The sequence below is a fragment of the Psammomys obesus genome, unplaced genomic scaffold (assembly GCF_907164565.1).
Source record: "Psammomys obesus unplaced genomic scaffold, mPsaObe1.curated_primary_1811, whole genome shotgun sequence".
Taxonomy (NCBI): Eukaryota; Metazoa; Chordata; class Mammalia; order Rodentia; family Muridae; genus Psammomys; species Psammomys obesus.
Genome location: NW_026596234.1, coordinates 1,880,249 through 1,895,491, shown reverse-complemented (window position 1 = coordinate 1,895,491; position 15,243 = coordinate 1,880,249). Strand labels below are relative to the sequence as shown.

The 15,243-nt window shown below is 46.9% G+C and overlaps 1 protein-coding gene and 1 pseudogene across 1 annotated transcript in view; one reads left to right on the top strand and one right to left on the bottom strand.

Moving 5' to 3' along the window:
• Positions 1-15,243, bottom strand: part of Taf4 (TATA-box binding protein associated factor 4) — a 71,958-nt gene that overhangs the window by 31,312 nt on the left and 25,403 nt on the right. Inside the window, exon 4 of the mRNA XM_055595915.1 lies at positions 386-546. Within this exon, the coding sequence (XP_055451890.1) occupies positions 386-546 (161 nt within the window). The remainder of the gene's footprint in view (positions 1-385; positions 547-15,243) is intronic.
• LOC129668254 (peptidyl-prolyl cis-trans isomerase NIMA-interacting 4-like) lies at positions 1,050-2,766 on the top strand (annotated as a pseudogene).

Genomic DNA, 15,243 nt, shown 5'->3' with positions numbered 1-15,243 from the left:
ACAGTCCTATGACCTGTACACTACTGGATCTGCACTTCAGAGAGGAAGACACTGGGACACAGAAAGGTAAACCTACTGGCAGCAAGGAAAAGGCCGGGGCGCAGCCAAAGCAGCTGACTCCAAGTGTCGAACACCCTACTCAGTCAACAAGCTGAGCACTGGCCACAAGAACTGGCTCTTCCAAGAGCTTGTGGTTCTCAGCCAGGAAAATGGGGGACCTGAGCCATCCTAGACCCTGCCTGATGGTTGGGTTTGAAAACAACTTGCATGTCTCAGCGTCCACTCACCCAGGACACACCTTCACTCTTGCAACATCCCCAGTGTGGGTGAGCTACGCTGAGCTGGGGCCACCCAACACTAGCCTATTCACCATGCATGCACTCACCTGCACGGTGGAGATCTGGACAGGTGGAGCACCTGTGGGGGTTGCAGGACGGGGAGCCATGGTGCTCTGAGGCTGGGCCTGGGCATGGGCCTGCATCTGGGCCAGGGCCTGCTGAGGGATCATTAACAGCTGCCCATTCTCACTCCGCACGAGGACCATTCCTGGGGGACAAATGAAACTTGGCATCAGGAAGCGCTCCCTACTCCAGCTCAAGAAGACCCTAGCCAGGGGACAACTTACTGCAAGAGAAACACATGAGCAGCTGCAGAACAGTTGGCTCCTCAGGGGAGACACAGCACAGGGTGGGGCGGGGCTCCCTACACTAAGACCACATATCATACCTCCTTTCACCAAGAATGCAAGTGACAAAGCCAAGCTCAGCAGCCATAGCTTCAGTCCAAATGTGTGCCCTATAGACTCTTCTGATGTAGGAGCCTAAGACAGAGACTCACAGCTGCCTCTGTCTTTTCTACACTCACAAAGTAGCAGGTACCATTCAAGGCAGGCTTCCACAGCCATGAGCTCGTGTCCTGGGTAGCTACTCTGCACCGTCTCCACACTTTTCTAACCAGCACACTCAAGTGTGCAGGTCATGCGTTCTGAGTGCAGGACACCATCACCTCTACAGTCCATATGCCATGTCTCTCCAGCCTCATGCCCCAGAATGTCCACACCAAACCAAAAAGTGTGGTCCTCTATTGTTCATGAGAAGGAATACTGGTCAGACATACAGGTATGCTTTGCTCCAAGTGACCAGGAGGCCCACAACACAACACAGATGTCCACAGCAACAGGTACAGAACTATATCGCTCACCCTTCAAAGTTCTTGGAACTCTGGGAAAGCAAATTCTACCAGTTAAGTTTGACTTTAATACCAGCAAACAATTGTACCCTATATCCTAGAAGCAACAGTAACACAACCTATCTGAAATGTAACTTCCACAACAGAGCTACAGATACTCTCAGCAACAGCCCAGCACAGCAGGACACAGCTGCAAAGTAACACACCTGCAGGAAAGAAGATGCTGGGGCGGGCATTGGAGCTAGAACCTTCTGTAAGCTACACATCCAGCAAACCCTGGGCTTTCCTTCTGTGAGGAATAAGCCAGAACAATCATACAGAAAGTCTTTGATGCTGTCAAGCTCTGAGTATACCAGAAACAGCAGTAGGGCCTCTTTGAACTCACCAAATTCATCATCCAGAAAGCCCTATTGTTGGCATTAAGAAAATGAATGTCCCTTCAGAACTACCTCATACAATCTGCATCAGCACGCTTGTGGCCAGTGTTTCTCTATAAATCTAACAAGATACAGGCAACATGTCTGGGAGGTTTGGTCTAACTATCCATATGGCCACTGTCACACATACCCACTCTCACTGCAAACTAGGTCCAGCTTAGTTGGTGGAACACAGGCCCCTTATAGGATTCCTCAAGAGACACTTCTTCCCCACTGATGCAAAACAGACTGAAGGGACTCTGTTCCCTTGGCTGATAGGGTCTTTTGGTCTACAGGATCTTAATGCCACCCTACCCTCAAGCTTTGCAGCTCCTTGGACTGTGTAGCATAAATATCCAATATAACAGGCACAGTGGAGCCTGGAGGCAAGGTTCGGCCAGCCCACAGTGGCTCACAAGCCCTGCTCTGGCTCCATCCCGGACTTCTGACTGAACTCTTTGTTAAAGCTAACATTACCCAGTTCCTCTAGCTGTTCTGAGTGAGGAGGTTTTCCCGGTGTTACCACGCAAATAACAGGTGACAACCAAAGATCCTAGACACCTGGGACAGACCTAAACAGACAAATGTACAAATTCCACCCCTCTTTGGAAAATGCCTGCTTGAGAGTAGTAAGAATTAATCAGGTTGTTGACACTGCTTTCAGGCATGGTTTAGGGCATACCTACAGGGCCTAAAGGGGCTTCTCCTAGCACCGGAGAGTTCAACGGCAAGCTTCAGAGATGCCAACAAAAGGGGGAAAGTGGTTCTGGAAAAGGGGCAAAGGAGGTGCAGCCTCTGGGAGTGACAGTGCTGACAAGAAGTCTCAGGGCCCTAAAGGTGGTGGCAATGCCGTAAAGGTCAGATACATTCTATATGAAAAACATGGCAAAATCATGGAAGCCATGGAAAAGTTAATCTGGAATGAGATTCAGTGAAGTGGCCTCATAATATAGTGAAGATAAAGCCAGGCAAGGGGGTGACTTGGGTTAGATGACCAGAGGGTCCATGGTGGGACCATTTCAAGAAGCGGCATCTGCCTTGCCTGTAAGTGGAATGGAAAAGCCTGTGTTTACAGACCCACCAGTTAAAACAAAATTTGGATATCATATTATTATTGTCGAAGGGAGAAAATAAAATAATATGAAAGACTGGGAAAAAAAAAGAATTAATCAGAATGCCCTTCAGTGTTACCCAAACACCCAACACCTACAAGACAGCCAGATGCGGGCACTCAGCACAACATAGAAGACACTACAGAAAGAAAAAGTAGAGAATTGATAAAGAGGATTATGATAAAATTGAGGGGATTGTTTCAGAAACTCCAACAAATGACGAAAGATCGAGCAACCACGCATGACAGCATATCCTGAACAGGAGGCCCTGGCATTGACAGCAGTGCTCTGCCAATAAGGACATGAGATGATGATGCCCTCTGGACCACACAGGACTCCAATACCAATGACCACTTCAGAGGAAAAAGTCCAGAACTCACATTAAGCTGACACAACTGGGCACTCAACAGCAGACGATGGACCCAATGAGACTTCCACCTGTCACCTGGAAGGCAATACCAGCCACAGGATTAAAACAGGAAGGAAAGCATGTCAGATGCTCTGTCTCAAACATGTATGAAGAAATGCAACAACACTAGGACATGAACATGGGTTTGTACTCAAGGGAGAGCTACAAAATGCCTCAGAAATCTCCACGCAGTACCTCATCATCAGTGCATCAACACAACAGCTGAGGATGCAGACAGGCCCTTACAGACAGACAGAAACCTGAGTGAGCAAGGACAACAGAACAGGTACAGGCAAAAAGCTTGGATCTACCCTCTACACTTAAGACCAGAGCACCAGGAGAGAAAAAGACATCACCATTATTCTAGAAGTCATTCCAGAAGGATGGTCCACAGAGGACCAAGTGAGCAATTGACTCCATACCCCAAACTCCAGGTGCCACTCTTCTCCAGAAGCTGAAAGGAAATGCTGGTCCCCAAGCCAGCCAGCACACAGAGAGAAGGCTGTAACACACACAGACTCACTGACATCTCACATCTCAGCAAGAAAACATAAAAGTAGGCAACAGATCTGAATAGACATCTCCCAGCCATGAAAGACATAACAGCCCATGTCAACAAATTAGCACAGTGTCACAGGCCAACAAGAAAAGTACAAACTAAATCCACCATTCCAAGTTATCCACACCCACTACTACAGCTGAAACATAACTGGTAATGGGGCAGAGGACTCCCAGCAGCCCACCGAACCCCCTGAACACCACCCTACAATCTTAGGCCTGCCCAATGATGGGGTACATAGCTCTCCATTCCAGTCTACCTCAAACTAATTGAGGTAGTGGACCTGAACTAATTGGACCTGAACTAATTGAAGCAATCTTATTTCTAACAGCCCAAAACTAGGAGCAACAAAATACATCAATATAGAGACAACACCCAAAATATTTACATAATGAAAAAAAGTATTCAGAGCTAAAGAAATGAGCCATGGTGCCAACACTGAATCAAAGTGGCCAGGAAAAGCTCACACTATACACTTCTATATTTCAGGACCCAACTCCATGTGACAGAAAGATGACAAACAGGTACAGAATGGGGTCAGGGGGCAGAAGTGTTCAGCCAATAGGAGAGACTCATTTTCTTCACTGATGGTGAGTTCAAGGATGAGTATATGTCAGTCTAGCAAACTGCACTGAGAACAAGAGATTCCTGTGTTTCAACTGCACCTCCATAAAACTCTACACACTCATGGATAACTACAAACACAGGCCAGGAATGCTACCTCATGCATGCTTCCCTCATACATGGTAACTGGAAGCTGAGCCTGTGGTGGCAACATAAGGGATCACACCTTCCAGGCTCCTTTTTAATGATACTTCTTGGAGTACAGCTCAGGTGGTACAGTCCATGGAGGATGCACAGAATGTTAGTATGGGGCTCCAAATCAAAGTGCAAAATGGCACTGGAACCCTCTAATGAGGCAGAGACCCCACAAATGCCCCAGGAGAAATTGTGCTGATACCTAAGAGTAAGTCACATAGAATGCATCCTAAGAGGGCCCTGCTTGAACTCCCAGCAACCACAAAGCTCAGAAGACTGTGTCCAACATGTACCTATCCTCCCCTCAGAAAGCTGGCATCAAGAGCCCAGAATGGGGCTGCAGACACCATTACAGGCATCTGCTGACCTCAGCAGCCCACAACTACATCCTGGAAGAGCCCGACCAGGCCTCTGTGTCCTTCCAGCATGCACTCTCCCTACGTACTGGTTCTGGGATCATGTGAGAACTGACAAGTGGTTATAGAATAGACTGCAGACTCAGGATTCCCCATCATGCAGGTTCCACAGATGTATCGGACTCTCCATGAAGTGCCTGAATAGCAGCCTGTGTGATTTCATTAACAGTGCTTCTTACTGATGCTTTTTTATTTATCAGTTTGTATACAAGACTATACAAAAAACAACACAAGGAAGAGCAATGCACAGAAACACAAGTAAAAGTTCACAGCCCCCTCCCAATCTTTCCAGGGTAAAGAAAGGGGAAGACTTCAGTGTCCCGTGTGCAAACCTGAAATTGGGTGGCGGGTTTCAAGGGAATCCAGCTTTGTGCTTCACAGGTACATGACAGAATCGCATAAGAGAACACTGAGGCTGAGTAAGCCCCTCACTAATACTGCCTCAGCTTTCAAGCTCATACTAAAAGACATGCTGCCACAGGTCTTCCTGTCACTTGAGGACATGCTGTCCGAGGCTCTTCCAACTTCCCTGGCAGCTCTTCTTTACTACTCTACAGGTGCTTTCCTGGCCACTCATCTTGAACCCCTAGTCTGAACACCACTCTTACCATGCTCACTCCTACAAATTCGTCCGAGCCTTCACTTCCCACTGAAGCCTCACCTCATCCCCAGCTTACCACTGCACAAGTGCACTAGTCCAATCTCCTGACTACGCCAGGTTCCCCTGCCCCTACCCTCTCCATACCCCACTGTCACACACCTAACTGGGCTGTAGCTGCCTGTTACCTCAGTCAGGAGCAGGTCTCCAATGCCTCCCTCCCATTGCAGGACAGAGCTCCAGTTGCTGAGAGCTGAGATGGGCCACTGCCTCCTTTCCAAATGGCGGCCTCCAAGCATCAGAGGCCTCTCTGCACTCTCACTCACAGGCCTGCAAGCTGCACACACAGAACTTAGCAGCCTCTTCAGACACTTCCTCACAGACTAGCTGATGTGTGGTCTCCAAATCAGCTCCCTGAGGACAAGGCTGGGACCTACAGAAGCCTTCACTCCCTGAAATCAGTCACATCTGTTCATCTGCATTGCTGCTCCTTCCCACCACAAACCCTGACCACTGAAGATGTCTCAGTTATCTTTTTTCAGAGCTGGATAGAGTTGACAACAAATTGTTTCTTGCATTGCCCCCCAAAAAAACAAATCATCAATACCATGGTTACAAACATCTAAATTAGATATTGTTCAATAAATGTTTATTATGGATTTTATCTGCAAGTATTACACACAAAAAGGACCTCAGAAGAGGTCTGAGCTGGGCTGCAGATAAAAGTGTAGCTAGTATACACAAAATCCTGGGTTTCATCCCCCATCACCATATAACCTGTAATCCCAGAACTCAGGAGGTGGGTAGGAAGACCTTAAGTTTAACTCATGCTCATTACATAGCAAGTTAGAGGAAGCCCCAGATTGATGAGACCCTGATTCAAAAAAGGGAAAAGGGGTAGGGATGACCCTGAGCTACTGCTTGCTACTCTGTGGCTGTGAAGAAAAAAACAGAGTGTACACGTGTGTGTGTGTGCGTGCGTGCGTGCATGTATTAGGGGGAGGGAAGTATTTTCTACACTTGTTAGGAGTGGCCCCCCAGGAAGAGTGTGAGTGTGTGTGAGTGTGAGTGTGTGTGTGCATGTGTGTGTGTTAGGGGGAGGGAAGTACCTTCTACACTTCTAGTTAGGAGTGGCCCTCCAGGAGTGCCAGGTACTGTGTCCTTCTGCACCTTCAGTTGGCAGGCAGCACAAAGTCACCTCTACCCAGCATAATTCATGACTACAACCTAAGCTTCCTCAGATCTGGGGTAGGGTCTACAGCCGCAGACAGGGAGCTGCTCCACCAGAACTAAACAAGGCGACTTGGAGTGGCTGATACCCACATGCCCACCAGCACTGTGGCCCAGTCTCTGTACTATATAGTTTCCTAAACCCAAATGTGCCCTTCAAAACATTAGCCCCTAAATTCTCTGTAAGTGTAACAATTAGCCCCTAAATTCTCTTTAGCTTTTAACAGCTATCAGACTTTGGTAAGATGACTTTCAGAGATTAATTTTGTGTTTTCACAAAGCAGGAGTGTGCACGTAAGAAGCAGTATGCAGGCCTCAACTACAAACTAACCTTATGTCCCTTAGAGTCTGGTTCCTACCAGTACCTGCCCAGTTCAAAGTGACATCCTCCACTACAAACAGCTGCAAATTCAGTACTTCACCTAAGTCTCCGTCTCTAACAAAGGCACAGGCTTGCAACCCCCAAATACCAAACCCATGCCTACAGATCAACGGTGGCTCGCTGTAACTGTCAGGAGCTGCTGGGACCAGGGAAAATGTGCTAGTCTTTCCTTTAAGTTGTAAGTTTCACAAAATAAAGAATCAGGAGCAAGCACTATTTTGCTATGTAGAGACATAAACCTGGGTAAAATGAGCTTTTTTGGAGCAACACAGCAGCAGAAGCCTGGTTGGTGACCCCTAACTGACCCAGGCTCCCTAGGTGGCCTGGCCATCTCATAACCCCTGACCCTCAGTACACTTATGCAGACTTCCTCCCAATTCCCATCCCCATCCATGCCCTGCCTCCTGTCCTCCTATACCCTCTTCCTGACACCCAGCAGCTATGCTGTGGGAGAAGGAGCAAGAGTCAGGCATAGCTCTGGCCCTCAAAGAGCTGACCTTTCTTTCTTTCCTTTCTTTCTTTCTTTTCCCTTTCTCTCTCTCTCTCTTCCTTCCTTCCTTTCTTTTTCTCTTTCTCTCCTTCTCTCCTTCCTTCCTTCCTTCTTTCCTTCCTTCCTTCCCCACCTCTCCCAAGAAAGGGTTTCTCTGTGTAACCTTGGCTGTCCTGGACTCACTTTTTAGACCAGGGGGACCTCAAACTCAGAGATCAGCCTGCCTCTGCCTCCCCACTCCCCACCCCACCCAGTGCTGGGATTACAGGTGTGCACCACCAAGCCCAACTCTGACATTTTCACATAGATGACCTAGAGGAAAGGGCCAGGGCCAGCAGGGGTCTGGACTAGAAAAAGAGAGCCATGGAGAATGGGTACAGTAAAGGCACCCAGCATTAAGTGTCAGACCTGGCCAGGGAAAGCAAAGGGCTACCCTAGAGCTGAGAAGACAGCAGGCAGTACAATGAGCTAGAATCCACAGGAAGACATGAGGGTCCAGGAAAGACCTGCACACATGGGCAGGGGAGGGACATGATGGCAGCAAACATCTCAAGTCCCAGCACTAGAAATGTTGAGGCAGGAAGACATGAAGAGTTTGAGGCCAGCTGAGGCTATGTAGCAGGACACTGTCTCAAAGCAAAACAGGCACTAGTGAGAGGATGCCAATATAGCTGCTGCCAAATACAGCCTTCTGTATGTGCCCGTTAGGATGGGCGACACAGTGCCTTCTCCACGGGTCCATGCCACTCTCAGGTCAAGAGCCACAGCCTGTTCACATCAGTCCATGCTGACTGAGATCTGCTCTGATGTACAGAATATGAAGATGCCCTCAGGGTCAGTGATGACAGTTCTACACCTCCTGGACTCAGCAGCACCCATTCTCACTTTTCCTCTTCTCAGAAAGTGCTCAACTAAAAAGGGCACAATTATTTTTGTATTTAAGAAGGTTGTTTCAAACTCAGCCCTAGGCCAGTCTGTAAAGCAGGAAGGTCAACCAGGCAAGGCAAAGTCTAGAAGAGGCCAAGTGGCTGATGCAGACAGTCACATTCTGTCAGTATATGACAGCAGCCTACACTTCTACTTTGTGAAAGTTCAGGCAGCCACACCTGCTCAAGCCCACACACAAACACCCTCAGGGCCACAGCAGAGAACACCCTGGGCCGGACCAGAAACAATGCACTTTGAATCCAGCAAGGCCATAAACATCAGTGAGACCTAGTACTCTGTCCCTGGCATTCTCTGAGCACTGCACACCCAGGGTGTGGCTAGAGTCACATATGGTATCACATCCATTCAGGATCAAAGTTTCCCATGATGTTTACAGTGACTTTTTAAAAAATAGTCTCATGATGTAAACTAAAATGATTACAAACTTGTGATTCTGCTGCCTCAGCATCCCCAGTGTTAGGATTACATGCACACAAGCATATGCCACCACACCCAGCTTAAAGTAACAATTTTTGTTTGCTTGTTTTTGTTTGTGTTTGCTTGTGTTTTCCAAGACAGGGTTTCTCTGTGTAGCCATGGATGTCCTGGAACTCACTCTGCACATCAGGCTGGCCTTGAACTCACAGAAATCTGCCTGCCTCTATCTCACAAGTGCTGGGATTAAAGGCATGCACCACCACCCGGCTAGGAGCGCTTTTTCAAAATAAAATTTTTATTTAAAAATTTTACCTAGGCTACTAGAAGATACCTCAGTTGATAAAGTGCTTGTCCTGCAAGTACAGAGACCTGTGTTAGATCCCTAGCACTTCCTTAAAAAAACCAGGTGCAGCCGTGTGACCTGTGACCCCAGCACTGGGGAAAGAGGAGACAATAGGGTACTTGGGGCTCACTGGCCTGGAGGCCTAGCTGGGTCTGCAAGCTTCAGGCTCAATTTGGCCCTACCTCAAAAAATAAAGTGGAGAGCAACTGAGGAAGACACCAACATTTACCAAGGTGCACATGCGTCTGCATGTGTGTGTGCACACATGAAACAACCCACTTCTCTGAGCTGATAATCATAACTGTCTACTTTAAAGGCTGCCTAAAGAGTAGCAGGTGAGCCACAAAAGCAGCACAAGGACAAACAGCAAAGATGCTCTGTGCTACTAACAAGCAAGAGAAGTAAGTAAATTAAAACGAGATGGCAAATTTACCTACCATAGTAGCAGAAACTTCATGCAATTTCTAGTATTCACTGCTGGCAATGAATGGTACAGACTACACATAAAGAAGCAGGCACACCATCCTTTGACCCTGTGACTTAAGCTCAACTCTACAGCAGAAACACTTTCTTGTGCACAACTCCAGCAACCATCCCCACATGACAACTACTGCTCTTGTGAGTTGTGTGTTGCATGTGCACACTGAGGGTCATTAAAACATAAGTAAGGTGCCATGTAAGTCACCTAGCAGGGCTCTCACTGGAAGGATGGGTCACCTTTGGAGTTGAGAGAATCCACACTTTGGCTTTAGATGTTTGAACAGTTTGTCTCCCTGAAACTACACGAAGATCATCATTTACTTATTTACTTACTTATTTATTTCTGAGGCAAGGTCTCCCTGTGTAGCCCTACCTGACCTCACTACATGTAGACCAGGCTGGCCTCAAATTCACAGAGCTCTGTCTGCCTCTGTATGCTGAGTGATGGGATTCATCGTGTGCACCACTGCATGGCTAGCTAGCATTTAAAGCAGGCATGGCGACACATATTCCAAGCTCAAAGACAGCCTTGTCTACACAGTTAGCCAGGGCTACAGAGTAAGGCCCTTTCCCAAAACAAAACAAAAATGTGTCAGAGAGGAGCTACACACTCCACGTTCTCTCACTGCTCCCAACTACACACCACCTCATGCATGCCCTACGGTGTCCCTCCTCGCTACATACCATCTCCATAGTCCATACACTGGCTCCAGCAAGAAACCCTGTGGCTTTTCACAGCTGCCTTCCCACCCAGCTTCTCTTCCACTACATGGGCCCCTTGACCTTAAGTGCCTCTGCAGAACGAAGGGCCATCTGTGTCAAGTGTCCAGAGGTGGCTACACCAGCAAAATAGGCCACACAGTCCTGCTCCATGTGCCAAGAAATAAATCTGCAACTCTAAGTGTTTCATGGGCCTCACTGACTTTTCTGGAAGCTATGGCTCTGAGATGCTCTCAGGGAAAGGCAGTATCAATACAAAACAAACAGTATTCATACCAGATGTAGAAAGCCCCACTAACCAAGAGCCAGGTTCTCCCCCATAGCAAGGCCCCACACAAAAATCACTTGGGAGTGGCCTTGGCCAGGTACCAGATCTGGCCAAATTTTCAGACTTCATCATGCTCTTTACTTTCTGGTGTGCAGTTCACTAGCCAGGCCTCATCTGTACTTACTATTAACAGCAACAGGAAATTGCAGGACTTCATTCCAGCCAGCAACACCACTCCTGAGCTGGAATCTGCACAAATGGGCTACACTCACCAAGCGGAGTCCACAGAACCACCTCTTCATGCCTTCAGAATGAACACTCCAGCTTACCTAGGTTCACGACACCCAGTGTTCTGCCTGTCAATGCACCCACACTGCTACAAGATCTTAGCGCTTGTTTTCTCCTCTGAAGACTCAGACTTACCTAGTCGGCATGCTGGCTATGCTTTCGTTGAGAACTGAGAAGCTAGGGAACATGAGGTAAGACCTTTCTTACTCCTTATTCCCCTCTCCTCTGGCTCTCTCATGAACTCTAACTTCTGATATCATATCTGTGCTGCTCATTTTGCATTCTGATTATGTATGTGAATAAAAATGAAAGTTAAAGCCATAAGAACCCAGTCAGGGTACTCAAGTGCACAGCACAGAAGCAGTGCCTAATGAGCCATCTCTACAGGGGTTGAGAAACCGGAGAAGTACACAAACAGGCTGCTCTGACAAAGTCCCAGCTCCTCTCCATGTAGGCAGAAAGAACACCTACACCAGTCCTCACTGCCATGCTTCTCCATCCTTCTAGAAGCTGCTGTATCATTTAGGATTTCACATGTCTTGGTATGTCTTACTTGCAACTTAAAGAAAGCATCCAAATTGACAGTTTAAATGGCACTTACATGGAAGTCACATGTGAGTGACAGCCTATGAGGTCCCTGGGCTGCTTCAGCTCAGCATCCTCTGCCCTCTGATGTCTCAGATTATCTCCAGCTACTTTATCTCCAGATAAAGACGCACACAGGGGGGGATGCAGCTCAGGGTAAAGCACTTGCTACCTCTAGCAATAGAGACAAAATTTTACCTTCAAGATGGAGAGGTGGGTCTCTGCCCTTTGCATATTGAGCTTTTAAAAGTAGCCTCTACCCAGAAAGGCTAGAAAGTGAAGAAACAAATCTGAGTGTCAACAGTAGAAACAATGAAAAGCACAGACAGCCCATCTAGTACAGAAGAAGACCAGGCTGAGGGAGTGAGTGCCAGGGCCTGAACCTATGTTCTGCTTGTGCAAAAATGATTTAAACTAGTGCTCTGTCCATGCCACTGACAAGGAAACAAGTAAAATGCATCTGAAACAATGTGAAGCCAAGCTTCAACTCTCCAAACCTGACTACCTGGCAAAACATGATGGGGAGAAGATAGCCATGGGCTCTCCCATCGTCCCTCAGCCTGCACACACACTGACTGATATCTGCTGTAAGCTGCCACATATACTCACTGGATACCTACCAGGTGTTGCCTTACACACCCACAAAGTACCTGCCATGTGCCACCATACACACATCTGTACCTGTTCTGTACCACTACATAATCACTGGCCAGTCTCCATCAACCATCAGAAACCCATGTAGTACACACCCATCTGATGTTCCCACTGTAGGCAACCAATGTGGTTTGCCAACCAATGTGGTAGAGCACATCTCCTCTGCCTGTATCAGGAAGGGCAATCACTCTATGCAATAAGAAACTGCTTAGACCTATTGTGAAGGCCCACAGCAGAATGGGTAGGATTTGGCTGTTAAGAGGGATGAGAAACAATCAGACAAAGATGAAGCAAAGGGCACACCAGAAGGGTAGCTTGAGAACAACAGAGAGGACCAAAGAGGCACACACCTACACTCCCCAACTAACTGTCACAGCCTCAGCTCCAGAGACTAGCTCTAGTGTCTCCTAGAACAAAAACAAAAAATGACCCATAGAGATGGGAATGTGTGGGTAAGGCCAAAGAATAGCACACCATAGGAGAGAAGAAGAATTTGGAGTCCACAACAGCACTGTTAAGACAGTAAAGAAACACAAAGAAACCCGATAAAATCCAACAACCACTCATGACAAAAATACAAACATTCCCCTGTCCCTGCACACCAACTCCCACCCCAAAAAAGCTCTACAGTGTTAGCAATGACTTGGTAGAGTGTTCACCACATGAACATCTAGGTTATAATTCCCAGAAACTATGCAAATAGTCAGGGTCTCAGAGGTCTATTGCTGTGATAAAACACCATGAACGAAAGCAACTTGAAGAGAAACTGGTTTCTTTTTTCTTACAAAACTTTCAGATTTCCTCTGTCATTGAGTTCAGGGAAAGAATTCAAAGCAGTAAACTGGAAGATGGAACTGAAGAAGCAGAGGCCATGGGAGGAATGACCTAGCCTATTTTCTTATACACTCCAAGACTGACTGCTGGGGGTAGGGGTGGGAGTGGGGATGGCAACACCCACAAATGGGCTAGGTCCTCCCACCTCAATCACTTATTTTTAAAATGCCCCCAAAAGCTTGCTGCCCCCAGACTAATCTTGTGGGGGAATTTTCTCAATTGAGGTTCCCTCTTCCTAAATGACTTTTAACTTGTATTAAGTTGACAAAAAAATTAAGTAGGACAGCCAGTCATGACAGTGGCAATGTGTAATCCCAGTGCCTCAGGAGTGGAGACAGAGGATCCTGAAGCTTGCTGGTCAGTCATTCTAGTTGAATCTGTGAGCTCCAAGTTTAGTGAGAGACCTTGTCTCAAAATCAAGTAAGATATACAGCAACAGAACAGCCACTGTCAACCTCTGACCTCCACACATACCCAAAAGAGAAAGTCAGCAATATGTAAACACAGCACTCAGAAGGCTGAGGCAAGAAAACTCTACCATAACTTCAAAGCCAGCCTGGACTGCATAAATAGTCAGTTGTAGATCATCCTTGACTATAGAGTGAGGGCTTGTCTCAAACAAACAAACAAACCCACAGACATCAGAAACAAGGATTGATTATGTATCTCAGTGGAGTAAGAGTGCTTACTCATGCCAAACATGCATAGCTCTTTCCCTGTCAGAAAAGAAAAAAAGTTTGAATCAGAGAATACAAGTAATGATGTGGAAAATAATATTAAAGGCTGAAGCGTATAGTTCGGTGGTACAACCCTTGTCTGGCACACATTGGGGCCCTGGATTCAATACCTAACACTGTCCAGGCTTTTTTGGGTTTTTTTTTGGGGGGGGAGGGGGTGTTGACACAATCAAAGCAATAAACTCAAAGATTGCCCCAAAATAAACTAACAAAATATGTACAAGATTAATATGGAAAAATATAAAACTTGTTTGGAAGTCATTGCATGAGATCTAAATTGAGTGACAGCCCATGCTCACTCAGACAGGCAGACAGCATTGTTCAATGGGTATTGGTTTCTTCCTCCAACATAGCAACAAGATTCAACAGTCCTTCAATGAGTCAGATGTAAAGTCCAGCGGCAGGAGGACCTAGCACCAACCCTGGGCAACAAGTAGTCAATATGGAGCTTTCCCACTTACGGACAAGTTGACATGAATGGACAGACAAATGAAAAGAAAACTCAGAGCTGAAGACAGAGTCACCAGGCAGGAAGAAACTGTTTAAAAGAAACGTACGCCACTTTGCAGAAGTTTTCCCACAAGCAGCAGGAAAGAGAATGGTGTCAGTTTCTGAGCTGAGCCTGAGGGAGAGTGGAGTCACCTCCCTGGATTGAAGAACTTCAAAAATCTGGCTACAAGCACTGTGAGGTGATAGGCAAGACTGATACAACTGGAACCATTCACATGGACCATAACCAAAAACACTGCAAGATGGAAAAGAGCAAGCCAACAAGTTCCTGAACTTGAACACAGGATATCAGAAGTCAAGGTGGTACCTTATGACCAGGTAGGGTTTGTGACAGAGCACACCTTGGTTTAGCATCCAAAATTAAGTGAGCACAGCTCTCCACAAAGAGAACTAAAAATGAAAAGTCATTCTGACAAAACCAAACACCCATTCAAGAGAACTCTCACTCACCAAAAAGAAACAGAAAAAAAAACTATGGCAAAGCCTAACTCCCAAGGTGATGGTGTTAGGCGGTAACTAGGTCACAGGTGGAGCCTCAAGAATAGGATTCACGTTCTTAAAAGGACCTCTGGCCTCCTTCCTCGCACCATGCCAGGACACAGTGAGAAGGCTCCCTCTGTGCATCAGGAAGCAGGCCCTCAACAAACATGCCATCTGCTGGAACCTGTTCTTGGAGTTCCAGAATCCATGACTGAAAAGGAAGTCTCAGTTGCTGAGGAGCCCCCACCCCTGACTGTGGGGACAAAATTTACCACAGCAGACCAAAGAGCCTAGAAAAAGAGTGAGCGATGAATGATAACGAACTAGACTACAAAGACTTAACAGGAAAGATGCCAAAGTGTCCCTTCCCATGACCAGTCTGTGCTATGCTGAAGCTGCTAGCCAGAGCACCAAATAACT